Genomic DNA, 26,344 nt, shown 5'->3' on the forward strand with positions numbered 1-26,344 from the left:
TTCGCCCATTCCCTTTGGGAACGCAGAGCACGCCGGGCCAGGTGACAGAGTGCAGGAGGCTCTGGTTTGAGGTGCTTTTATTCCACATTACTTGCAGCCCCCACGCCTGGGTCAGCCCAGCCCGGCCCGGGCGCTCCCAGCGCTGCACCCCCAAACCCCAGCACACCCAGGGGAAAAGCAACCGCAGCCCGGAGCCGGGCCTTGGGATGAAGCCTTTGGAAAGACCCAGCGAGGGGCAGGGGGCTGGGGGTCCCTGCCCCACTAGGGTCTGGGCAGTGCTGTCCTGGAGCAGGACAGGGCCTCTGGACCCCTCCCATGAGGGGACACAGGGCAGCGCTGGAACCGGTGCCCCCGAGATTGAACCAGAGCCCGCAGAGCCAGGGCTGGGGAGCTCCAGGATGGGCCTGGGGGTCAGAGGCCCTGTGAGGGGAGGGCTGAGCCCCTCCAGCATCCGCCTGCCTCTCCCCTGCCCAGCGGTGCCCAGGGCAGCCCCAGCGGGGGGCTGAAGGGAGGCTGGGGGACAAGACCCCTGAGCCTCAGCTCCGGCCAGGACACGCTCCGGAGGGACGTGGGAAGGCACCAACTGGCTCCCAGGGCACGATGGAGGTGAGGTGGGTGCCCGAGTTACGTGGCTGCCCTGCACCCCTTCCCTGGGAGCCTAACCATGTGCAGCGGGGGGGACACGGCACCCGGAGGGGACACCCCTCCCGCAGCCCCCACGGGGTGCCAAAGCTCACCAAGCAGTGCCAAGCCACGAACTGGCACGTGCCCACCCCATGCTCGGTGTCCAGGGGTGCCTGTCCTGCTCCGGGAACGTCACAGCCACCTGCTCGTGTCGCCGGGCCGGTCAGTGCCGGAGCTGTCGGGATCCAGGCACTCAGGCAGGCAGGGAATGAGAGCAAAGCTGTGGGCAGGGAGATGCCAAAGCCTCCCTCTCCCCTTGGGTAGGAAGCGGGCACAGGCAGCCCCCTAAGCCCCCCAACTCCCCCAGGGCAGGCTGGCAGCAGCTGAGGGTGGTGGGGGGCCAGCCCAGGCACGGGCTGAGGAAAGCGTTGGTTGTCCGGGCTGGGAGCCCCCAAAAGGGAGCGAGGAGTAACTGGGGGGCTGGAGCCCCCCGTGCCCAGCTCCGCAGCCCGGGCTGGAAGCTGAAGGGAGGAGAGGGAAGGGACAGGCGCCGCGCCGGCCGCTCCGGGCAGGAGCGGGGCTAGGAACGGGGCAGGCTGCACATCTCGCAGTGGTCCGTGCCCGGCTGGTTCATGAAGGTGCAGTGCTGGCAGGGCCACATGGCCGCGGCCACGGCGTGCGACGAGCCCCCCATGGCGCCGTATTCCTGCAGTCCCGGGAGCGGGACCCCCACCGTGCCTGCGGGAGAGAGCCCGGGGCAGTGCTGGGATCCTGCTGCACATCCCACCCTGCAGCCCCCCCATCAGCCCTGCCCCATCCCTGGAAGTGCTCCAGGCCAGGCTGGATGGGGCTTGGAGCAACCCGGTCTAGTGGGAAGATGGCAGGGGGTGGGATGAGCTTTAAGATCCCTTCTAACCCAAACCATTCCAGGATCCCATGACCAAGGAATAGCTTCCTCCCCACAAGCCTCCAGAAGCCTCTGTGACAGCTCGGGAGCAGCTCCACACAACCCCCAGACAGCTCTGCCAAGGGACAAGGGACCCAGGACCCCTTCCCTGAGGGACTCCCTGCCCCAGGGACCCCCCTCTTACTGCAGAGCTGCTCGATGGTCGCCCACTGCTCCGATTTTTTCCAGGTCTGTGCAAGCTCCTCATTTTTGGTCCTCACGGCTTCCAGCAACAAGCTGATGCTGTCCTGGAAGTCACAGGTGGGAAATGAGCACTGTGGACCCCCTCCAGGGCAAGGCAGGACTCTGAATCTGAGCTGTTCCCCCATTCCCGACATCCTTGGGGTGCCCCACTTTATCCCTCTGCTCCCCCAGCATTCAGACAGACCCCAACACCCAAAAAGCTTCCCTTCCTCTGCTTCCAGGAGGTATTCCCTACCACTGTGGGACAGCAGCCCAGCACTGTGGGCCAATCCCAACTCCCAGAGGTGCAAACCCTCCATGCTGGAGCACGCCAGCCCCCATCCCTGCCCGCATCCCGATCTCCAGCTGCCCACGGTCATCCCGGCTGCCTCACACATGCGCAGCCTCTGGCAAACACGGCCCAGCTGGGTCTCCCTGGGAAGCTCCGGTGGTGCCGGGGCAGCCGCCAGGCCCCGGTGCCCGGCCAAGGGCAGCAGCAGAGCTGCAGAGCCAGGACCTTGCTGGCCTTGAGTTCTGGGGGCTCTGATCTCCTTACTGTTCCCACCAAATTCCTGATTCTGAGATAATTTTTAAAACATTTCCAGCTCTGGGAGCTGCAGCCAAGTTGGCTCTGGGATCATGTGGACAACCACCCCCCTCAGTGCTCCCAGCAGCCCAGGGGCTTTGTGCTTAGAACTTGAAAAAGGTTTTAAAACTCTTTAAACCTTCTCCCAACAGCTTGGCCAGGAAGAGCCAGCAGAAGGCCCTGCCCAGGGACATGGGATGGCAGAAATGGTCACCTCCACCCACTTGAGGGACCCCTGAGGGGCTGAGGGCCCTGGGATGGGGGGGATGGTGTGGGGACAGGACCCTCCCTGCCCCCTTACGTACCCGCAGAGGCATGACCTCGTTTGTGACCAGGAAGAGGAGCAGATGAAAATCGGAAATGATGTCTAGGAAAATGGAGGAAGTATTTTGGGACAGGTACGTGGCCAAACTGTGGAAGTCCTGGAGAGAGGGGACAGTAATGAAGAGAAGTCAATTCCTATTTGGATCCACCAACAGATATTCCTGCCCCTCTGGCTATTGTCTGCAATGTGCAGGGACATTTCCAAAACCAGATCCCCGCCTGCCTGACTGAATCCCAGCTAACAACTTCCAGGAAAAAACAGCTCTGGACCCACAGCAGCTCCCCTTAACCAACCCCAGCACCCACAGAGCCGATTTCAGATCCAAGAGGTGCTGAGGGGGAGCCAGGCAACTCCAGCCTTGTTCGTACAGAAAAGAGGGAGTAGAGGACAGAGCAGCCCCTTCCTCCCCATCCTCTGCCCTGGCTTCTTGCAGGAACAGCTTTCTGTGCTTAAAGATTCCATCCAGGAAGAGAAGGCAGCACTCTGGGAGCAGGACCAGACCACAGTCTCAGCAGGTTTGTGCTGTCACCATGGGGCTGGAGCTGCCTGGCAGGCACAGGGAGCCCTGATCCCATCACGGATCCGGCGGGAGCTCGGCACCGGCCGGCAGTCGGCATTGGCATGCAGACAGTGCTCCGTGCAGGAAGGACCTTGGCAAGCTGAACTGGGAAGGGGTGACTTGAGGGCACAGCTGTCCCTCTGCAGATGTCAGTGAGCACGAGGGAGGCAGAGCCTATCCCTGTGGAACCCGGCTCCACCAGGAATCGCCCCTCACCTGAGTTTCTCCCAGCACATCGCGGTTCTCGATGGGGAATGGATTTTGAGAAATAGAAAAAGTGTAGACTGGATCCTTGGGGAAAGTTGTAGTAATCTAAAAAAAAAAAAAAATCCAAGGAAGGATGATCAGAGACCAGTGGGATATGGGAAGCAAGTCCAGATAGCCGAGAACAGCCACAGCTCTGATGCCAGCTCAGCCAAACAGTGAGGGACTCTGCAGGGATCTGATGGCTTTTAATTTAATTTCAAGTGATATTCTATCACCACACCCTTGGCTCCCTTTCTAAGGAAGCTGGAGGGACACGAGGGGTTTGGTCCTGACAGACGCCATGGAGAGCATCCCTCTCTGCACAGGTCACTGGGATACGGCCATCCTGACAGAGCTCTGCCCTTTGCCAGGCAGCTGCTGCTGCAGGGAGGTCCTGGGAGGGTCCTAATGCACATTCCACCCCTCTGTTTTCATCCCAGTGACATCCCAGGTATCCCAGGAACAGGTGCCTTCACTCCTGCAGGAATTGCTGTGCTCCGGCACTGCCTGTGCCAGGGGCAGCTGGACCAGAGAGGCTGCTCCAGGTGGATCTAATGGTTGTTGGCACCACCTCCAACTCCAGCAATATCATCTGGCATCCCAATTATTTGCTCTCCTGCCTTCCACACCGTAACTTTGCTTCCCAGCCCTGGGGCTGAGCCGTGCCGTGCCTGGCAGCAGCTCCGCTACGGCCAAGCTGTGCCAGAGCGTGAATTCCCTCCTCCAAGAAAAGGCATTTCTGGACAACCTGCTGAGTCACTTGAAGGAGATGGATCCCTAATTGCTGCTCTGGAGTTTCCTCATTAGGCAGTGCCCGGGACATGGGTCCGTGGGGCTGCTGCTTCCTGGCCACATGGCTCTGGGCCAGCTCAGAGCCATGATAAGGCACCAGGCAGTGCTCTCCTGGAAAACAAATGTGTTCCCTGGCACCACACCGAGCCCACGGAGCAGGGCAGCCACCTCCCTGCTAGGAATGCCTGGCAGCAGCAGGCAGAGGAGGATAATCTGTCTCAGGAATCACCTCCACTGGGAATTTCAGAGGTGGGTTAGGAGTTTGCTCCACTCTGACCATCTCCTGTGGGAAGCAAACACGTGCAGGGAATACTCACGTCTATGATGAGGTACTCGACCGGGAGCGGGCGAGCCAGCTGGGTGATCTCGTTCCCAAACTTGTCTATGTCCTGAAAGAAAAAGAGTTGGATTATTCCTGAGCATGGAAGTGGTGTAAAGCCCAAGGGATCCTGCCCTGGAGATGCTCATGCAGAGTCCTGAGCTCTGGCAGATCACTGACGGTATGGAAAAGAACCTGGATGGGTGTTTCAGGGCTGCCCAATTCCCTGCTGCTCCCTGGGGCTGGAGATCTCTGTAATTCCAGCATCTCTGAGATCAGGATCTCTGTTTCCTTGTGAGCCAAGAGAGTGTGGGGTCATGAACCACCCTGGGATTGTCTCCCACTAGAGAGAGGCTTGGAATTATCCAGGGACTGTAAAGGTGGGATTCTACTCCATGATCCTTGTGGGTCCCTTCCAACTCCAGATATCCTAGGATTCCATGATTTTAAATGCCATTTAGGAAGCAGCTCCATCTTAAAGAGATGGACAGGCCACCTCTGCCTCCTCAGCCGAGGCAAACCTGCCTTTCTGCAAATCCAGGAGTCCCTCAGCCAACTCTTCATCTTGGAATTGGGAATCCGGGCACTTTCTCACACCCAGACCCTTGGAACCAGCACATCCCACGGCGTAAACTTGTTTTGCTTTGCCAGACGAAGGGAACATAAAGTTTAATTAGGGAGACAAACGGCCGGCATATGTTCATTAATCATAACCTGACAATTAGACGTGATTGATGTCAAACACGCCGGGTTCAAACACCGATTCGGAAATAAATCCCGGAGAACTGACACTTTTCATTAAGGATTCCGTACGAGGGGGCCGTGTTTTCTCCCTAAATCATCACTTAACGTGGTATAAATCATTCATGGAGCCCCACATAAATCACACGCCCGCAATTCCCGGTCAGGGACATTGTACTGGACATTCCATGGGCTCTCGGTGGCGGGAGCTGGACCCGGAGCTGCCACCCCCAAAGGCTGCGAGTCCCACTCTTCCCGCGTGGGATGGGAGCAGCGTTCCATGGGCTGGGCCGGGGAGCACCATGCAGGGACACGCTGCCCACGGCTGGCTCCAGGACTCCCTCCCCTTTCTCCCAGCCATGTTTTCTCCCGGAGAACACCACTCCAGCACCACTCCCCCGCTCTCCCTGGTGTTTACACAGCACAGCTATGCGGAGCAGCAGCCAGCACCATCCCTCTGCCAGTCAGACCTCGCCCCAGCAGGCTCCAGCATGCTGCTCCCCTCCAGGCACAGCCCCCCTTCCCGACCCCCTCCACAAGCCCCCGCTGTCCCCAGGAACTGTTCCCTCTGTAAAAAAAAATCTCCCTTCCAGTCTTTGAAGCTCCTTTGAAAGGCAATCCTGATTAGGATCTTTGCTCCTCGCACATGACAGGTTGTGGCCTCAGATCTCTCCAGCTCCGACAGGAGCAGGAGGAGCCATGGAGCCTTTTTTGGGAGATCACAGGACCCCAGAGCCAACCTGCTTCTAGATCTCAGTGATACCACAAGAGGCAGGAATCAGATCCAATCAGCTTCCCAAACACAATCCTGCCCCTGCATGAAGGGACCTGCAACAACTCATGCATAATTAGCCCATCTGGAATTCATTTTCCAATCTAATTAAGTTCTAATATGCAGAAACATTTTTCCAGCACCTGTTGGCTTTAATCTCCCCCTCTGGGGATTTCCATGTTAAATGCCTGCTTTTTCATGGCATGCTGCTGAGGCCTCCACAGACTGGAACCTCACTCCCCCAAGACAAGGGCATGCCCTGATCCTGCAAGGACAGCCCCCCCAAACCCCAACATTCCTCTCCCACCACCATGGATCATTTAATTACGTTTTAAAGGCCTTAATGAACATCAAATTGAGATTGTTGGGATAAAGATCCTTATCCTGAGCTTGGCATCACCAGGACCCTCCCAGCGCCCTGTTATTGCTGCAGCCTGAGACCCCCAAAGCCCAGTAGTACCTGCTCCAAAGGGAGGCCAGGAAGGGGTTAATGAAGCCACAAGCGTTTGGCTCCAGGACAAAAATCCAGCAGCAAGGCCTGGAGGGTCTGGACAATGCATCATCCCAGTGGAGATTGCATCAAGGCTGGGATTAGAGCCTTTCAGCCACTGTTTGGAGGCAGGAGCTGCACTGGGATTAGGGTGAACAGGGAAAAGGATGGGAACACAGACACCTTGGCAGGATGGAAAGACTCCTGGGTGGCCTCAGGATTATCCATGGAGGGTGAGGGGAGCAGCCAAGTGAGGAGCCCGGGGAGCTGCCAGCCAGGAGGGAGGCTCCGGATCCGTGTCCCAGGACAGCCGTGATCATCCCACACTGTCACCATCCCACGCTGTCACCATCCCATGCTGTGAGCATCCCGCATCCCACGCCGTTTTTCCCGACCTGCTCCCTCTGCTAAGGCACGGCGGAGCTCGGCAGCCATCTGTCCTTGCCATGTGTGAATAAATCCCATCTTTGCTCTTCCCTCTGCTGACTTCCAGGCGCTTTCCCGGGCAGTCCTGCCCCTCGCACGGGGAGTGCGGCTGAGGCGCAGAAACGAAGCGACTTCTCCAAGAGCAAGTGACAGGTCAGGGAGAGTTGAAACCCTTCCCAGGAGACTCCTGCTGAGCTAATCCAGCATCCTCCTCCCCAGAGCAGCTGGGACATTTAAGGCTAAGGCGGCCCATGAGCTAGTGGGAGGGCAGCCAGGGAAGTCCTTCCCCATCAGTGAACACTCCCTGCAGCCTGGCTCCCCCTGGGAAGAGGATTTCCAATGCCATGGTAGGACAGCCTGGCTCAGAGGTCCCGCTGGGCTCTAATGAAAGCAGGGCCCTGGCTCGGGGCTGTCCCAGGGAGGGATGGGACACATGTCACTGGTGCCAGGCCAGGGCTCAGACACGGCTCAGCTGCAGCGAGAGCTCAGAGCTCGTGTGGGACTTGAGGGCAAAGGGCTCTTGCACAACGCTTGTAAAGGGCTTTTGTCTTACACCATCCCAAAGAAACTCTGGAGGGACATTAAACCATCCCAAAGAAACTCTGGAGGGACATTAAACAATCCCAAAGAAACTCTGGGGGGATAAGGCAGCTGTAAAACACAATTCACTTCGAGGATGATGATGACATGTTTGCGCTGAGCTGTCACAAATACCTGTGATAAGAGACAAAGCCAGCCAGCCCCCAAATCCAATTATCCAAGAGTTTTAAAGCATCTGTAAAACGTCAGGAATCTCTTCCCTCAGCTGATGAAGTGAATGGTGGAGCAGTTCAGCACCGAAGAGCTCCTGGGCCAGTGGACTGGGAGGAGGTGACAGCAGGGACAGGGTGCAGCAGCCCCAGGGAGGGATCCCCCAGCTGCATCCCCCAGTGTTGAATATCAACCCAAGGTACATTCTCAGTGAAATCCAAATCAATCCAGCTGTTTTCTAAAACCAGATGGACAGAGGAGGCCGCTCAAGGACAGAAGGCAGGATGGAAAATGCTCGTGTGGAATATTCAGCTGGGCTCACCCTCATCCAGCTCAGAAGCGGCCATTGCAACATCATCATCTTCACTCACAGGGTCTTTACCCCGACCTGGGTCGTGTCTCCGCATCATGGACTCCTTCCCGAGCTCCATGTGCTGAGCTGGCCCAGCAGCACGTGCTGGTTGTACCCCGTTCCAGCTGGAACCAGTGCTGAGCCCTGATGCTTCCCAGACACCCCAGGAGGGATCTGTTCTTCCTCCTGGCTAATCTTACCTGGGGAGGCCCCTCAGAGGAAAGGAACTTGTTCTCACAGTCCCCACACCCCCCTCAAGTTCCCCACTGGAGCACAGCTCTCCCTTCCCGGGCCAGGAGAGCAACGGCCGCGTGTCCGAAGCCTACTCCACGGGGGTGGCTCCTCGGAGCAGCAGGCGAGGGGCCAACATAAAGGGAATGGTAAAGGAATACAGAAATCACACAGCTGCAGGCTCAGGAAAACCACAGGACAATGCCAGTGCCATCAGTTTTCCCATTTCCATGGAAGAAAAGCAGCCCCTTTTCCCATTCACAAGCCGGAGGTGAATCCACCGCGCTGCCCTCGGACAGATCCGAGTTCCAGGGGTCCTGCCTCACATCTGGCTGTTCTATAAATACATCCACACTCCCCAAACATTGGCCTCCTGGTCCTCATTCAATTAGAATTAATTTGTAGAGCTCCTTTCATCCTAAAGGGCTTTTCAGATGAATACGTGGATATTGCACGGGAATGCACATGGACTTTTCTCGGCGCAGTCCCAGAGAAAACAGCAACTACTCCAAAGTGCAGCTTTCTCCCCAAAAACTGGCTGGGGGTCAGCACAGAGGGGAACCCCCACATCACAGACTGGGGACAAAGAGAGAGCAAGTGGCTGACCCCAAAGATTCCATGCCGGAATCCTGCCGGATTCCTGCTCTTCCTGGAGTTCATCGGGGCTCGGACACGGCTGTTGTCACCATCCCAGGATGAGGTAGTGTCTCTGACCTCAAGCCTTGCACATTTAATGGGACCCCAAAGGTTTCCCAAGCCAGCAGTGACTAAGCTTTCCATCTATTTAAGAACATTCAAAAATAATTGAGGGATCCTAGAGCCAAACCCGTTGAAGGCTGAGGGAGAATCCCACCCGGCAGGGCCATCCTCGAGCACTCCCTGAAAAGGGCAATTAGGGAGAGAAGCTCTAAAACATGAAATCAGCTGCAGCCCGATCCAGCGAATCAGTGGTTGATGGAAATTTCCATGGAAGGCTGGAGCCATCCGTTCCCATTTTGTTTATCTCCCTGCTTCAGATTAGGGATGGGAGTGAAGCCCTTCTTGGAACACCCACCAGCTTCCTGCTGCTCCCAGCACCCCGGGTGGGCCACATGTGGGACACAGACCTGCGGGACCTCCTGTGAGGCTGCCCGAGTGTGGCACAGCCCGGGCTGCTCCGGAGCAGCATCAGGGCATGCCAGGAGATGATCTCATCCTGCTCACGTTCGGGGCCAACCTTTGCACACCCGGCTCTGCTGGATCGTAATCGGCCCCGGCTTATCAGCTCCTAGGAGGAAGCTGCCTGCCCAGAGAGAGCAGGATTCCATCTGCTCTCCCTCCCCAGCACTGGATTCAGCCCAGAGCTGTTCCTTGTTTCCAGGTGGGGTCAAGCCAAGCCAGCAGTCTCACACTAAGGGGTGGAAACCACGGAGGCTCACAGGGAAACCAGCATGTCCCATTCCCAGGTCCAGGGCATGCAGGAACACCCCGACCAGCTCCATTCCCGTTGCTGGAGCACAATCCACTCATTACACTCCTCCCAAGCGAAGGCAGCTTTCCTTATCCTGTGCTCCTTAAGGGACAGCTTTACCACAGGCAGCAGGAGCAGACAGGACAGGAAGGAGATAACTAATGGGGTGATGGATGGCTAATTAGCCAGTGAGCAGTGTCATTAATTAACTCCTCTGTCCCTGCTCATGGGGCACCAGAAGCCCTGGGCTGGAGCAGCAGAGCTATTGGCATCTGCAGAGAGTCTGATCCTGAGCTCCCAACTCGGCCATGCAGGCATGGGAGGGGCTGAAGGGCTCCAGGAACAACTGGCAAGGGAATAACATTCCATCCATCACCAACAACCCCAAAGTGCAGCAGGCAGGGACAGCAGTGACACCTCATGTCCTTCCAAGACCCCTCCTGCAGCGCTGCCTCCGGCTCTGGGCTCCTCAGCACTGGAAGGACATGGAGGTGCTGGAGCGAGTCCAGAGGAGGGGATATTCACCCGGAGATATTTACTTGGAGAAGGCTCCAGGGAGACCTGAGAGTCCCTTCCAGTGCCTAAAGGAGCTCCAAGAAATGTGGAGAGGGACTTTGGACAAGGGATGGAGGGACAGGACAAGAGGGAATGGCTTCCCACTGCCAGAGGGCAGGGTCAGATGGGATATTGGGAAGGAATTCTTCCCTGTGAGCAGGGTGAGGCCCTGGCACAGTTTACTCAGAGAAGTGGCTGCCCCATCTCTGGAAGTGTCCAAGGTCAGGCTGGGTGGGGCTTGGATCAACCTGGGTAGGGGAAGGTGTCCCTGCCCATGGCAGGGGGTGGAATGGGATGAGCTTTAAGGTCCTTCCAACCCAAACCATTCCATGACTCCATGAAATTGAGTACTTTGGACCCACTTTGGGTGCACACTTTCCCTGCTGCTCCTCAGGATCAGAGCTTGGATCCAGGGGCACATCCCGGAGCTGCCCAGGCCCTCGGGCCTCACCTTGTAGAAGACATCAGGCACGTACTGCTCGCTGCTGGACTCCTTGGCGTAGCCCAGCTCGGGCGCGTCCCGGCAGGGCAGCAGGCACTCGTCCCGCACCAGGGCCATGCACTGGTTCGACACCTGGTACCCCTCAAAGTGCACCTGGTTGTCGGGACCACCTGCAAGAGGAGAGGATGGTTAAAGATCCCAGGATCACTGAGGCTGGAAAACAGCTCCAAGATCAACAAGTCCAAGCCGTGGCCTATCTCCATGGTGTCATCCTTGGACACCTCCAGGGGTGGGTACTCCACGTCACCACCCTTCCCATGGAGAAATTCTTCCTGAAAATCCTGCACAGGGGTGATTTCCGGTGTAACTCCAAGAGAAATGACTGGAAGAGCAGCACTAAGGTTGGACTCGATGATTTTGGAGCTCTTTTCCAACCTTAACAATTCCAAGACTCCATGATTAAACACAAGGCTAACAGTGATGAACGCCAAGGTGAAGCTGCTGGTGCTGCTGCGTGGGAAGAATTTTAGGCAAGAATTCCCTCTAAACTCCACATTTTTGTAGTCACACACATTTCCACAACTATCCCAAGAGCACAGAGCCCAGGGAACAGCAGGAATGCTCTGCCAGGAGCTCTAAGGAGGAGGAGCAGCTGCCCTTTTGGGGGCTCTGACAGCATCACCCTCCCACTACCCTGCAGGTATCTCCTCCTTTTCCAAACAAAAGCCAGGCCTGCAGCTCCTGTGGGCCTGTTTCACTCCCAAGGATCCCTGAGCTGCAGATCACCTGGTCATGTCAGGCTTGAACAGTGTTTTCTCAGCCTGTACTGGATGGTTTGGTGGAAATCTGACATGGAAAGTGGGAATTAAGAGCCTGGCTCATGGAAGGATCACATGCTTGGCGCTTCCATTTGGATAATGTAAGCAACATCAGGTCATGTGTCACTGGAATACAACTGGAAAGAGAGGAGGGAGGCAGATGGTAGGAAAACGTTACTACTTCCAAAGCTAGGAATTCAGGAGGGGATAGGAATTAATCCATGTGGAGGATTTAAAGGCAAAGTTGAGGCAAACTATCCGAATACATTTCTGCAGCACAAAAAGAGGGACTCAAGTGTTTAAATAGAACCTGCTGGGCTGATTGAACAGAGGAGAATGAAATTAGCTGGAACAGCAAAGAGGAAATATTCCTTTTCTACCCTTTGATCTGTAACCTCAATCACTCACTGCTCCAGAACAAACACTCTGAGAAATTAAACATAGACCAGGACGGGGGAAGGCCTGAACACAGTGTGTTTGCTCAGTAAAACACCTTGTTTAAAAAAAAATTAAATAAATATATATATATAAGAAGAGAGATACAGATCTATATTTAATGAGAGATGGATGTGTTTAGCAGTCTGGAATGTACAGGCATGGGCCTGTTAACTAAAAAAAGAGCTTTTTCACTGAAAAAAGGCCCTGGGAACCCTTACAAAGCCAGGCTCAGGGCAGGCAATGTCCCATCCCACTTTCACTTTTCACTCTGGATGTTATTTGGAAGTCATGAGGGTTTTTTCATTGTGTTAAACAGAGCCAGAACCAGCGATTCTGCTCCAGGGAAGGTTTAAACGAAGACATGTGTCATCCCATGGAGAAGAACAGAGTGATCTGGGAGCACTCCAGCCCTCCCAGCACATGCCAGTGTCCCCCCTCCCAGCCCAGCCCAGCCCATCCACGGTGCCTCTGGAGACTCCCTGAAAACAGCTCAGACCAGAGGGTTTAACCATAAGCACTTTGCAGGAGCTTCTGTTTTACGCAGCCAAAAAAATGTTTCCAAACATTTTTTCTTTTTTCCCTGACAGGTTTCCCTGACAGCAACATGAGGGAGGTAAAGATCCCTCCTGAACCTCCTGAAGGAGGAACTAATCCATAACTCTGAGGATCTGGAGTGTTGTGCTTCTGCACTGCTGCTTCCAGGCAACAGAATTTGGAGCTTAAGGATTTGAAATGAAAAGTGAGCAACAGTTGTTGCCCTGGCTGCAGGCAGAGAGCGACTTCTGGGTCTGAGAGGTGGGGCTGAGCCTCAAATAAGTCCCTTTAAACAGCTGTAGAGTAAAAACCAGGCAAATAAATAATGAGTGAATAATTGTAGAGAGGAGAAGACAAAGAATGAGAAAGTATTTTAGCGTGATAGAGTAAAACCCTTGTTCAATAGGACAGATGGGGAGCAGGACCTGTGATTTTTGGCATATTCTTCTGCTAACAAGAGGTAATTCGGGTGAAGCCCAGAGGGCTGAGGCCAGTTAGTACCTGTAGCCACAACTGTGACAAACTTGGATCCAAAGTGCCCATCTGGAGAGAGGCGACAGATGTTGGGCTGCTGGTTCTGGAAGTTGCCAGCTGTGATGCACTCCTCTGCACTCAGGAAATACGTGTCCTGAGGGGAGAGCACGGACTCCAATCAGTGAAAGGACAAGGTGACGTAGCCCAGACCTGTTTCCCTGGGCTGCAGCCAAGGAAAACGAGCAACACCCCAGGAAAACACGCTTTCGTGGAAAGCTGCTGCGGAGCCCAGGACAAGAATGTGACCTGTCAGCTCCCCAGCCCTGGGCTGGCTCAGGACTGTCCCACAGAGAGTCCCACCCACCTCTACACACCTTTTTTCTGTTTGAAAAATCAAGTTTCACTTTCCAAATATGGATATCACTGGGTTTACAAGGACAGGAAGCTGAGGAGGTCGAAGTTTGAGCCACGTATGTGTCACAAAGCCCAGCCCATGGGAACATCCTCTGAGTCACTCTGGCTCACTGGGTTTGTCCCTCACATACCCCTCCGCTCCCTGAAGTTTTCTTAACCCTAAAAAGGGCAGGGATAGATGGCATATTGGGGAGAAATTCTTCCCTGTGAGCAGGGTGAGGCCCTGGCACAGGTTCTCAGAGCAGCTGGGGCTGCCCCATCCCTGGCAGTGTCCAAGGCCAGGCTGGACAGGGCTTGGAGCAGCCTCGGACAGTGGAAGCTGTCCCTGCCTGTGGTGGCACTAGATGGGCTTTGAGGTCTCTTTCCACTCAAACTATCCCACAATTTTATGAGCACCATTTCCTCAAAGCAGCTCCAGCAGCTCTGCCTGCTCCCCAAACACTTCAATCCCTAATATTTCCAAGGGTTCCAGCTTGTTTTCCTTCAGAAGTGCCTGGAAAACCCCATCTCCCAAGAATTCCAGTGTCACCTGCAGCCCTGGTTCAGCTCTCTGCCCGGCACAGGAGCTGGAATTCACTGGGAATTCACTGGGTCCCACCTGGATCTCACCTTGTTCCTGCTGTATCGAACGGTTCCTTTCCGCGTGTCCTCCGAGACCAGGTCAGTAAATATCCAGCCAACCTACACAGGGGGATGGAGAACATTGCTTTAAGGAAAAAAAAGGACAAAAAAAAGAAGGAAAGAGGAAACCAGAAGAGCTCAGACATTTTCTGCTCACAGGACACGATGTTCTTGGCTCCTCTCAGCCCTGTGCACACTGCCTGCAGGGAATGGCTCTCCCAGCTGTGCTGGGCTCCTTGGAATCCCATTTCCAGGAGCAGCAGCATGCCAGCTGGCCAGCCAGGGCACCTGCAGCATTAGGTTTCACTATGGAATATTTTTTCATGGAAAGATCTGGAGGCTGCAAGAGGCCTCTGTGCCACCACCCGCTCCCACCCCCAGCATTTCCTACGGAGTGTTTGGAGCGGGATCCAGCGCCCGTGGGTGACAGAGCAGCTCATGTGCTCCCAGCCTGAACCTCTCACACAATCCCAGTTTGAACCTCGCACGCACTGGTTAAGGGAAAGCTCACACTGGAGTGGGATCCATTCCAAACTGGAGGCTGCAGTGACCCCAGAGAGCACATTCCTGCTTTCTGTGGTACCGACACACCTCGGAGCGAGTCCTGTGTGACGTGTCCAAACCCCTGGGATCAATCCTTCCACAGAGGTGTGACATGGACATGCACCTTGGGATGATCCCTCTCCACCCAGGGGCCAATCCCAGCTCCTACAGCATTAACCTTTCCAAGGCAGAACTGATCCCAGCTGCCCCGGAGCCCAGGCAGATCAAACCCTGCACCCAGCACTCGGTGACGTGTTAAGTCCCATGGATTAAAAATATCTGATGGGAGAACATGGAAATAAATAACACACGGAGAAGTTCTGCTCCAGCCTCTGGCGAGCAGTGGGATCTTATCTGGGAGAACAAAGCCCTCCCCAGATGTTTACAGTCTGCACTGAGCCTTCTCCCAGGCGGGTTTTCTCCAGCAAGTCAAATCTTGTTTGTGTACATCCCATTCCTGGCATTCCCACCATACCACCACTGCTCCCAAACCGGAAAACATCAGTGCAAGTTGGAGAGCTGTCAGGAAACCAGGGGATCCTGATGGGATCACTGGCAGGCTGGAACTGAGGGGGACCCGCACCCCTAAGCCCACACACCACTGACTCCCTGCAGCACAAAGGAGGGGACCACAACCCAAGGGGATTCCCTGCTCCTGGAACGGAGCACAGAGGCAACTCCAGCTCCATCTGGGCACAATTAGCACTTGCCAGGGAGAGGCTCCCAGGAATGGCTTCTGTTGGAGGGGGAAGAAAGGGAAGATGGAGTAGTTTGTGCTGTTTTGCTCCTGTTACTGCAGTCACACAGCCCTGTGAGGGGCCTGTGCTCAAGAAAACCCTCTGGATTTGGGTTTTAGACCTAAAAATGTAACAGCTGCTGACACTTTAGCAGGATTTAGGTAATCTAAAGGGACTTGGATAACCCCATGGAGCTGGAGAGAATTGCTGACCACTTCCCTGCCACACAGACACACAAGATCTGACACATCCTGACCTTTCTGAGGCCGAGCTTTGCCGCGATCTCATCCACAACCTCGGCTTTGGGATCCTCCAGGATCTCCAGGCTGTTCTGGGTGCCGATCTGCAGCAAAGAGACACTGGTTAGTGACACAGAACTGGGGAAAAGCCAGTACAGCCACTGTGGGCAGTGAGGCAGGGGATGGGAGCAGAGGTCTGGGCTTCCCCTTGGCCATCACCACGGACTGGTGTCACCCCAGAGACCTCCCTGTGCCACTCTGCTCTCACACCACACTCCCAAGGATCCATTTGTTCCTTTTGCACTGACAATCCGTTGGATTTCACTTGGCAGCCGTGCAGAAACCATGAGGAGGAAGGAAATACATGAGGAGTACTCGGCTGAGGAGTGGTGCCGTGCCCCACCTAGTGGGGATTCTGGCTGCTCCAGCCAAACCCATCCTCAGCCGCTCCATCATTTTGTCTTCAAATCATTTAGACTTTATCTAATTAAGCTGCTTAATTTTTCCCAGAGAGCTGGTAAGGAACTGAAGCAAGGGCTGCAACTGTTTTTTCCTAGCACAGAATCTGCTGGAAAGCCAGGAATCGAGGAAAGATTAAAAGCAAAATCCACCGTTAGAGTCACCCCGGATTCAAATCACCCGAGGGTAAAACACAACAAAAAAGCAGAACTGAGGTTTAAAACTCTTTCTGGGCAGCAACTGATGGTGATGTTCAGGACATAAATCACGTCCTCTTTCCCTCAGGACAGTTTTCCTTGTGGAGCTGCAGCTGGAAATACCCTGTGAGGTTTTCCAACCTAAAAAGGTGTTAGTGTGTTCCCCGATACTGAGTGGCCCCTGAGGGCCCAGGGTCTCACCTGGGGGGGTTCATAGATGGCCGCCACCTCCGCCCGGATTCCCAGCGGGATGTCTTTGTGCTCCGTGTACCGGCCGTACAGATATCCCAGATGTTGGTTCCCTGTCTTCCTCCAGAAGTCTAGGAAGCGATCTGCAATTGTGTGGTTCTCAAACATGATGTTGTCAACATGCCTGTATTTCTGTTTGACAAAGTTCAAGCGTCAGGCCGTCCTCTGCTGGCTCCGCTCCCTTCCCAGGACACACACCACCCTCCGGAGCTGGATCCTGCACAGCAGGGATGGGGGAGGCTGGGGGCTCCCTCCCTCTTCCCCTGCTCAGCTCCCACCCCTCGGCACTGCTCCCTGCTCAGGCTGGAGCGTGGGATGTGCTCAGCACCCCCAGAACCTCAGGGGCTTTACTGGGACCTTTGCCCCAAGAGCCTCTGCAGGTAAAAGGACACCAAAATTTAGGAGGAAACAAGCAGAACCTGAGTGGCCTTTTAGATTCCGTGAGGAAAACCAGTAGGATTAATCACCAGGATTCACCACCAGGGCTGCCAGCGCAGTCCTCACGCTGGGAGGAAATTCTGACCCAGGACATTTTGGAGCCCATTCTGCAAGGCCTGAAGACCTGGACAGGATTTCCCTGACACCCAGAGGCTTTGTGCTCCTGGTTGGCTTTTTTGGAAGTCACCTTTCCCAAACTAAAAGCCTGGCAGGTCCCCGAGCTCCTCTCACCTGTCGGTTGAGGGTGATGGCGCTGGGCTGGCACTTGGTGCAGATCCCCTCGGGCCAGGGAGGGTGTCCCTCACACCCTGACTTGATCTTACAGCTGATGTTCTCCAGGGCTACAAACTTCCCCCTGGGAGAGGGGGGAAGAGAAAGGGGGAAGAGAAAGAGGAAGGTGGGAGAAGAAGAGGAAGAAGGATGAGAAGGGGGAGAAGAGAAGGAAGAGGGGAAGAGAAGGCTGCTGTTACCACAGTAAATGCTTTTGGAGCAATAATTTATGGAGCATGCAGGAAGTAAGAGATTGTAGCACCAAGGCAAATCATCCTTTCATGTGCACAAGGCTTCCTGGAAAGGGAAATTCCCTTCAAATGGAAGTCTCTCGGACCTGAGCTGCACCTCCCAAAGAGATTTTAAAAGTCTCAATGGTATTTAGGAATAGCAGGGAGAAGATTACACCTCGGTGTAACTTATGTCCACCAAGTCTGAGAACCAGGCTTGGAGCTTGGTGTAATTAGGGAACCTCTTTCCTTCCATCTGACCTTTCCCCCCATCAGGAATATTTCCTGGAAGGAATTATATTGCCACAGGAAAAGGAAAAACAGAAACAAAATGGGGACATAAAACAAAAAGACTTTTCACCCCTGCTTTTTCTTTTTATCCTCAAATTTTTAATGTGTTCTTTTCTCCTCCATTTGCCACTCAATCCTCGTGTCCAACCCTGAGATCTGTCTGTACTTTCATTTGTGTTAAAAAAACCGAAGCTCCAACCAGATTCCCTTAAACCCAGAGATTTCCTTACTTGTCTGCCCCTCCGGTCAGCTTCCTGATGTAGGCATGGAATGACATGTGCTTCACAGGAGGCTCCAGATGGTTCAAATAATCCTCATCGAAGGGCTGCCAAAAACACCACACAGAGCAGAGCCAGGTCACACACCTGTCTGATAACACCCTGATCCCTCGGCAAATGCATGTTCCACACTCAACCCCGCCAATGTGGAAGCAATCAAGGAAATTCAGGCTCATTTTCAAGGCAGCTACTACTGGGATGCAAACAGTGGAGCTTTACAACAGGGAGTTTTATGGTGGCCTCCTGCTCTGGGAACAGATTGGCCCCACAAATCAGAATCTCAATGGCAAAAAAGCTTTTTCCTTTCAGTATCTGACAACAAACAACGGGCCCAGCTGTTCCAGCACGGCCAAGGACTCCCAGAGCACTTCCAGCAGCAGGGAACAGCCATCCTGGAGCAGCCAGGATCCCCTCTGGAGGGGGGGGCTGCTGCTTCGTGCCGTAAATTACACAGCCCAGCACGTTTGGAGGCGTCACTAAAGCTGGGAAGAGTTGGGAGAGGCCTTAAAGCTCATTCCATTCCACCCTGCCATGGGCAGGGACACCTTCCACTGTCCCAGGCTGCTCCAAGCCCCATCCAAGCTGGCCTTGGGCACTTCCAGGGACGGGGCAGCCACAGCTTCCCTGGGCACCCTGTGCCAGGTGGTTAAACTGGAAGTGCTGGGATCCAGGAGAGAGGGAACGAAATGAGAAAATCCAGGGAAAAGTGAAGACACGGGGAAAATGGAGCACTTTTGAAGCACTTTCTGTTCAACTCATTACTGCAGAAAACCGGCCTTAACCAGGATCAACCTGGGGGCCCCAAGGCCTCGAGCTTTAGTGATCCCAGAACCAGCAGCTCTGGCGGTGCACGGCAGGATTCCAGCCTGGAGCTGCCACCTCTTGGCAGGCAGCATTCCTGGGAAAAGTGTTCCTACTGGGAGGAACTGGGGTGTGTCTGTAGCACCTTCCTGGGGCTCTTACCTCCAGTGGGACACAGTGCACGCATTTGCCCAAGGGGCCGTGGCGACACCTGGGCAGAGAGAGAGAACTGGGGTTAAATCTCCTTTCACCTGGAAACTGAAGGAGGAATAGACCTTATTTAATCATGGAGAAATCAGCCTGAAAAAGTTTTCTGGAGTAAGTTTGGTGTGGAAGAGCTACACGAACTCTGAGCAATTCTCCACCCCCCCCAGGAATATTAGACAGGGATCATGGAATCATGGAATGGTTTGGGTTGGAAGGGTCCTTAAAAAGCCCATCCCATCCCACTGTCCCAGGCTGCTCCCAGCCCCAATGTCCAGCCTGGCCTTGGACACTTCCAGGGATCCAGGGGCAGCCACAGCTGCTCTGGGCACCCTGTGCCAGGGCCTGCCCACCCTCCTAGGGAAGGATTTCTTCCATAGATCCAACCTGAACTCCCCCTCTTTCAGTTTGAACCCATTCCCCCTTGTCCTATCACTTCAGCTCCTGTTGAATTGGACTTCAATTATTTTGGTCACACCAAGATAATTTCACATAAAGAAATGGCAACAGTTTGAGGTTCAAGCTGAGAGCCCCAGCCAGGATCAAACCCTCCCAGTGTCCCTGGGAAGGGGCTCAGCTGTCCCAAAAGCCACCAGAATCCAAGTCAGATCAGGTTTTACAGCCCTCCAAGATCGAAGAATTCAATCCCTTCAAATTCAAAGAATTTTCAGCCCACATGGCAGGGTGATTTTAACAAAAAGCCACCCAAAATGTTCATCCTTTATCAGGCACTGGCAGGAACAGCCAGGGAAGTGTGTGTTTATCGAGCAGATAAAGTCCTGCTGGATAGAGTTACAGAGGGGAAAGCATCTCCTCTTATGGTGATTGCTTTAAAAAAAAACCCTAAACCAACAATAAAACATCCCCCAGCACCAGGTCAGTGCTGGTTTCCAAAGGAAGGGCCCAGGAGAGGAGCAGGGAGGTTGGGCTGTGGAAACAATGGATGGGATCCAGTTGCAGGAGTGCTTTTAAGGATGTTTTGTGGCAGATAATGTACAGAAAGGAGAGTTAAATGCTGCTAAAGCACTCAGCATCCTCCACTGGAGATTGATCCACAATCCCAAAGCCAGGAACCAGCCCAGACAGCTCCTTTTATCCTCAACACCCTCCCCTGGGCCTCGGCTCCCTGCTAGAACAGCTTCATTGATCCCTCTGAAAAATGTGGGCAAGTTCAAGGCAATGTCTGTGCCACAGAGTGGTGGGTTTGCCTTTATTGCTCCAGCGATGTGACATCCCATCATTTACAGTCAGCTGGGAAGGTCAGGGAGGATTTTCCACAAACCTCCTCATTGCTGCAGCACTGAAGATAAACCACGTGGAGGACAACCCCACGGGGAAGGGCAAATCATTCTGTTTTAGCAGGAATTCCTGCCTTTAAAATTTTCCCTCCAACCTTTTTGGGAGTCTTATTCCAGAGGGTTCCAGCCCCAAGGCTACAACCAGTGCAGACATCAGGCCAGGGCCCAGCTGGGCCATTAACACTGAGCAATAAAAGCCCCTCCCAGCAGAGGATGTTTTAGCAGCACCAGGGTAGATTTTGGGTGGATTTCACTCACTGTTGTGTTATTTTTACACAAAGAGGAGCTGCTTTGTTTCCCTAAGCCTCTTGCATGGAAGAGCTTTGGGAAGTTGGACTTTGGTGCATTTTTGTGAGCAAAAGGGACTCCCTGGTTTCATGGAGAGGTCAGACAGGCACGTGATGAAGGGAAGCCAGAAAGTGAGCAGGCAGAAAGCCAAGTCCCACTTCCAAACCTCTGCCACTGGATACTTTCACTCCTTCACTTCCATGTTTTCCTTTAGGAGGAGTGGCTGGATCTGAAGGCACAGCGTGCTCCTGCTTGGGACAACAAATCCTGGAATGGTTCAGGTTGGGAGGGACCTTAAAGCTCATCCCATCCCACCCCTTCCATGGGCAGGGACAGCCTCCACTGTCCCAGGCTGCTCCAAGCCTGTGCAGCCTGGCCTTGGACACTGCCAGGGATCCAGGGGCAGCCACACCTGCTCTGAGCACCCTGTGCCAGGGCCTGCCCACCCTCACAGGGAAGAATTCCTTCCCAATATCCCATCTAACCCTGCCCAGAAAGAATGCACAGTGTTCATCCTAATCTAGAGAATTCCATGTGTTTTAGGAGCACAAAACCCAGGAGCACGAGCACCAGGGCCTCCTCCATCAGAACAATGGCTGCCCTGAGTGAGTCCTTCCTGCCAAAAACCCTGGGATTTGGGCATCTGCTTCCTCCCTGGGCTCACCAGGGCCCCACTGAACCTCCCAGGACAATGGCAGGGGCTGTTTTCCCCTGTGGATGTCCCCAGGGCACTCAGGATGGAGCCAAGGGCAGTTCCCACAATAATTTCCTGACTGCTGGGCTGAGCCATGGATCCGCGGGCAGGAACACAACCCACCCCCACTTACAGCTGCTGGTCTCGGTTCCGGTAAATCTTCCCATCCTGCTTGATCAGGTACTGGTCAATCTCATCTTCCACCACCTGGGGGGCACCCCCAGGCCGGGAATTTTGGGAGACAGACGTGTCCATGGTCTCTGAGGAGGAGCCAGCTGGGCTGGAGGGATACAGGAACAGCATATCCCCATGCCTGCAGGGTGGGAAACAGCACATGGGTAGTGGGAAGTGTGGGAGGCAACACCCAGGAAGCTGGAGGTGCTTCCCAGCAGGCAGCCAACCTCCTGGACCATGGAAGAGTGTGGAATGTGACAGAAATTCTAACCCAGACCAACACAGGTGGCAGCTGGAAGCTGCTCTGTGAGCCACCTCTTCCTGCTTTTATTTGCAATAAATGCAAATCCTTCCACCAGGAGACAAAACTGAGGGAAAAATATGGAGGAGGGAGTTGGGATGAAGGAGTGAAAACAAGGATGTGGGAGAAAAAGCTGGGATGAGGTAAGGAAAGGCGGGTGAGGGAGGGAGGGAAGGAAAAAAGGGATGTGGGAGGGAAGGCAGGGATGAAAGGGTGGAAACAGGGATCCAGGAGGGGAAGTGGGGGGATAAGGCAGGGAAAGCTGGGGATGTGAGAGGGAAAGTGGGGATGAGGCAGAGAAAGCTGGGACAAAGACGTGGAAAACAGGGATTAGGGAGGGAAATCCAGGATGAAGCCTCCCCACAGCAGACACGCCCCAAGGAGTGACCCAAGGAACAGCCACCACCTCTCCCACGTCACTGTGACCCCCCCATTCCAGCACAGCCACCGAGGGCCCCCCTCCCCAGTCCCAGGAGGGACACTGCAAGCTGGGGACTCCTGGGATGTGATTCTTCCCATTCTGGAAGCTGGGAGCAGAGCCCCCCTCCCGGTGAGGACTCACTTGATCTTGAGCAGGTTGAGGGACTTGTTCTGCGCCGCCGTGATCTCGCCGGTCCTGTTGCGGTTGGTGTAGATGGAGAAGCCATTATTCCTGAACCCAAACTCCTTCGCCACCTGAAACACAGGGAACAGCAACAAGCTGTGAGGTGCCTCACAAAAGGGGCTCAGAGCCAGAGCTGATCCCGGGGAACTTCTCCTGCAGCAATCCAGCTCAATTCACCCCCATTCCTGAGCTCAGGATAACGCAGATGGAAACACCTGGAAAAACAAGCAATGGATTAAAATAGGAGCTCAAACAACTTAACCAGAACTGTCTGTGCCTCACACAACACAAATGCAGAGTTTCAGCTGCAGCCAGGCCAGCACAGTGTGACCAGAGGGGGAAACTTCTCCGTTACCCCACTTTTCTTGCTCCAGCTGCACCAGCACACACCACCAGGAGCACCAAGCAGATCCTCACTCCCATCCTCCTGTGTGGACCAGAATTCCACAATCCACACCTTCACCTGTGCGGATCTTTTGCCCTCAGCTCCACCTCCACCTCCCAGCTGCTTCACTCAACCCCTTCCTGCTGTTCTGTCTGGTTTTCCCCCGTTTTCTCCTCTCTCCCATGGAATTCACCCCTCAGTCCCCAGGCAGGTTTTCCCAGCTCAGATCAAGTCTGATTTACTTGGAATCACTCCAACACCTCTTCCCAGCAAAAATAATTTGCACATTTGGGCCACTCGAGAACTTCATCAGTTTAAAAGTGGTGTTTAAAGTTCGTCTATTTGACAGGTTTTGCCCTCAATTCTGACGTGAAAGGCCTTTATTAATAAAAGCAATCCCCGTGGCTTTGGTCGGAGTCAGGGACAGGATCCTGCCCACAGGACAAATCTGATGAGCCACCAAGAGCTGTCACATGAGCAAAGCCATGAAAAGCAGTTTTCTCCCGTCAGCTCAGCTGTGATTTGCAGCACTGAGCGATCCCTGTGAATGGGACCCTTTCACAGGGATCAGCTCCTGCTCCTCAGGCCACAGAATTCCATTTTTGGGGGCAGACAAATCCCACAACACATTAACAGCAGCTTTGACCTAATTCCTGACTCAACTCTACCCTGAGCACACCCAGAGTGACTTTTTCTGCTGCTTTTCCCCGGGATGTGCCATAGGAGACAGGGAAGATTCTCCAGCCCCTTATTCCTTGAACACTTCTGGAGCAGATCCAGGTTAATTCCTAGGATGGAAGCAGCAATCTGGTACCTCTCTAATTACAGCTGTCCCCCTAAACACCAAACCCAGCCCCTAGGTGAGCATTCCAGCGTTAAAATCCACAGCACAGGTAGGAGAGACCTGGATTTAGATAAAACACAGACCTCAGGTGGGAAAATTTGCCACTTTTCTCTTCCAAGCAAACCCTGCAGCAGGAAATAAACCCAAACACGTCTTTGCTCCAGCTCAGCCAGAGGACAGAGCCTTCCCCAGATCAACAGGCAATTCCAGGTGCTTCTGTCCTGGCAGGAAGTGTTTTCCAGCCCAATTGTTCCCTGGGGTAACCTGAGCCCTGGAAAGCAGCAGCTCGTTCTGCACAGGCTCCAGAGATCCTGGAAGCTCCTCTTCCCTTGGCTGAGGCTGCTCGGAGGCTGCAGGGAGTGTCCCTGAGCCAGCCCTGAAAAACATCAGGATTTTTCCTGGCCAGGTGGGAATGCTGTCAGGGAATGCTGTGCCACAGCTCCAGCCAAAGCCAGTGACTCACAAAGGGAAGCTTTGCACCTGCTGCCATTCCCTCCCCTCTCACAGGGACAGGGAACCTGCCTGGCCCTCCACGTCATGGAGCACAGAACCCCCAGGCCGAGGCTTCCAGAGGAACTCCAGGAGGGGAACAAATGGAGAACTGCTCACTCCTAATGAACACAGAGCAGCTGCACCACGGCAGCTGAGAGCTCCCACCCAGCGTGTTCCCCTCATCCCAGGGGCTCCTGAGATCTCACTCAGTCCCTCCCCCACTCTCTCCAAATCCATACTGAAAAACCAGGGGCACACACAGCACATCCAAACAACAATTCAAGCCCAAATCCAACAGCTGAGCCAGGCCTGGATACTGCCTGGAGCAGGAGGTTTGACCATCCCATAGCTCCTTCTGCTTCCCTGCTGCCACTTCCTTGGGAGAAACCAAGAAAGGGCCCTTCCCAGGGAAGTTCCCACCCCAGGAAGCCCCAACAGAGAAGCTGAGGGAGTTTCTTCTTTAAATTTGTTATTTTCCCTCTGGAACAACACAAGCTACACCAATCAAAGCGTGTTTTTCCACACGGAATGCTGTCCCTTGCTGCTGCCAGGGAGGTTAAACACGGATCTCCCCTGGGACAGAGCCACGGGAGCCCTGCCCCATCCCATGGGAAGGCACTGTGGGTCCTGGGGTACCTTTTTGAGGAACGTTGCCACAGTTTCTCTCTTCGTGGCTGTGATTCTCTTCACTCCCTCCGGCGACTGCACGCGGATAATCTGGGAATGAGGGAAGACCGAGTCGGGGAGGGGGGACAGAGCCTACCCTGAGCCCTCAGCCTCACGTTCCCCCACTCCTCTCTCCTATCTCCATCTTCCACAGGGCCTGGAAACACCCAGGAGAGCAGTTCTGGGGTGGCACTGGCTGATGTCTGCCAGCATGGGGGGAATCATTCCAACGCTCCTGGCTCTTGGCAGGAATTGGCTCCAAGGAAAACACCTTTGGCCAAAGCTCTGACCTCTGAGATGGAATTAGACCTCCAGGAGGGTGGATCAGAGCTTCCAAGGGGGAGTTATTCACACAGGCACGGGCCCAACTGGTGTTACTGGGCACTGCACTGGTCGCGGCTGAGCCCCAGCAATGAGGGAGCAGGGACAGACACGGGGCTCCAGCTGCTCCCGGGAAACCTGAGCTCCTGGACGGCAACAACTGGCAGCTCTGGGGGGAAAGGCCAGGGGAGTCCTCCGGGGACAGGCAGGGAAGGCAGAAATGTAAATATCGGTGTCCCCGGAGTGCTGAGGGGCAGCGGAGGGACTCGAGTTGTTCTAAAGGGGACGCTGGGCCGCTCCCGTGTGACACGGGGACACGGGCAGGGGGCGGCGTGTGTGGGAAGGGGGACACGGGAGGGGACACGGGGAGCTGCCCGTGTGCCGCCGCCACCCCGCAGGAGCCCCTTTCCACTCTCCCAACTTCCCTCCCGGGCACAAGCCCGCCGGGACGCGGCCGGGAGCCCCTCACCGGAGCGAGCAGCCCCTTCTCCTCCCTGCCCCGAGCCCCCCGCCCGGGGCTCAGCGGCACCGCGGGGTCACGGCCCCGACCCCCGGGGGCAAAACCACGGGGGACCCGCCCGCGGCGCCGCTCGGGGGCCTGCCCGGCCCGGACACCGCCGGCCCCGGCCCCGGCCCCCCGTCCCGGTGCCCCGTCCCGGCCGCACAGGAATCTGCTGCCTCATCGCCCCTCCCCCGGCCGCACTCACAATCGTCTCGGCCATGGCGCTGCCCGCGGGCCCGGGGCTCGCCGCGCGGCACAAACACGGCCCGGTGCGGCCCGTCCCGCTCCGCTTCTCCCGGCCCTTCCCGGCCCTTCCCGGCCCTTCCCGGCTCCTCCCGGCCCGGCCCGCCGCCTCCCGGGACCGGCCCGCCCTCGCGCCCGCCCCCCGGCCCCGCGCCCCGCGCCCGCGTTCCGCCGCACCAAGGTTCCTACCCCGGCGCCACCGACAGTCGTCCCCCCGCGCTGCCTCGGTGTTACCGCCTTAGTGGTCCCCCATGCTGCCTCGGTGCTACAGCTATAAGCGTCCCTCCCGGCCGCCGCGCTCGCTCTTTAGTTCCGCACGCAACCAGTCGTCCCCCCCCCCAGTGCTCTCGGAGGGGCTCCGCGGTGTTGAGGGGGGGGTGGGGGATCGGGGCCAGCTGTGGAGCAGGGGGGGATCGGGGCCAGCTGTGGGGGTGGGTGGGTAGGGAGATCGTGCCCAGCTGTGGGGCGGCACACACAGCCCCATTTAAGCCCGCCCGCAGCCCCTCAC

General features: G+C 55.4%; 1 protein-coding gene across 1 annotated transcript; it reads right to left on the bottom strand.

The window, feature by feature from the left end:
* Positions 1-60: 60 nt before the first annotated feature.
* Positions 61-25,929, bottom strand: NPLOC4 (NPL4 homolog, ubiquitin recognition factor). Its single transcript, XM_069032380.1, has 17 exons — positions 25,799-25,929; positions 24,741-24,821; positions 22,342-22,454; positions 21,438-21,617; positions 18,983-19,031; positions 17,972-18,066; positions 17,182-17,305; positions 16,465-16,644; positions 15,625-15,711; positions 14,077-14,148; positions 13,081-13,207; positions 10,799-10,959; positions 4,579-4,650; positions 3,440-3,535; positions 2,645-2,761; positions 1,716-1,818; positions 61-1,362 (listed from the first exon to the last, which is right to left on the bottom strand). The coding sequence occupies exons 1-17, from the start codon at positions 25,811-25,813 to the stop codon at positions 1,205-1,207; spliced, it is 1,830 nt and encodes a 609-aa protein (XP_068888481.1). The 5' UTR covers positions 25,814-25,929; the 3' UTR covers positions 61-1,204.
* Between the last annotated feature and the right edge of the window lie 415 nt (positions 25,930-26,344).

This window comes from Aphelocoma coerulescens, chromosome 18, assembly GCF_041296385.1.
Source record: "Aphelocoma coerulescens isolate FSJ_1873_10779 chromosome 18, UR_Acoe_1.0, whole genome shotgun sequence".
In the NCBI taxonomy this organism is placed as follows: domain Eukaryota; kingdom Metazoa; phylum Chordata; class Aves; order Passeriformes; family Corvidae; genus Aphelocoma; species Aphelocoma coerulescens.

Excerpts from the sequence above, each read along its gene's own strand:
- NPLOC4 (XM_069032380.1), bottom strand. Across the intron at positions 17,306-17,971 it reads CTGACCGGAGGGGCAGACAA|GGGGAAGTTTGTAGCCCTGG; the intron begins GTAAGGAAATCT and ends CCCCTCTCCCAG. Across the intron at positions 1,819-2,644 it reads ACGAGGTCATGCCTCTGCGG|GACAGCATCAGCTTGTTGCT; the intron begins GTACGTAAGGGG and ends TGTGACTTCCAG.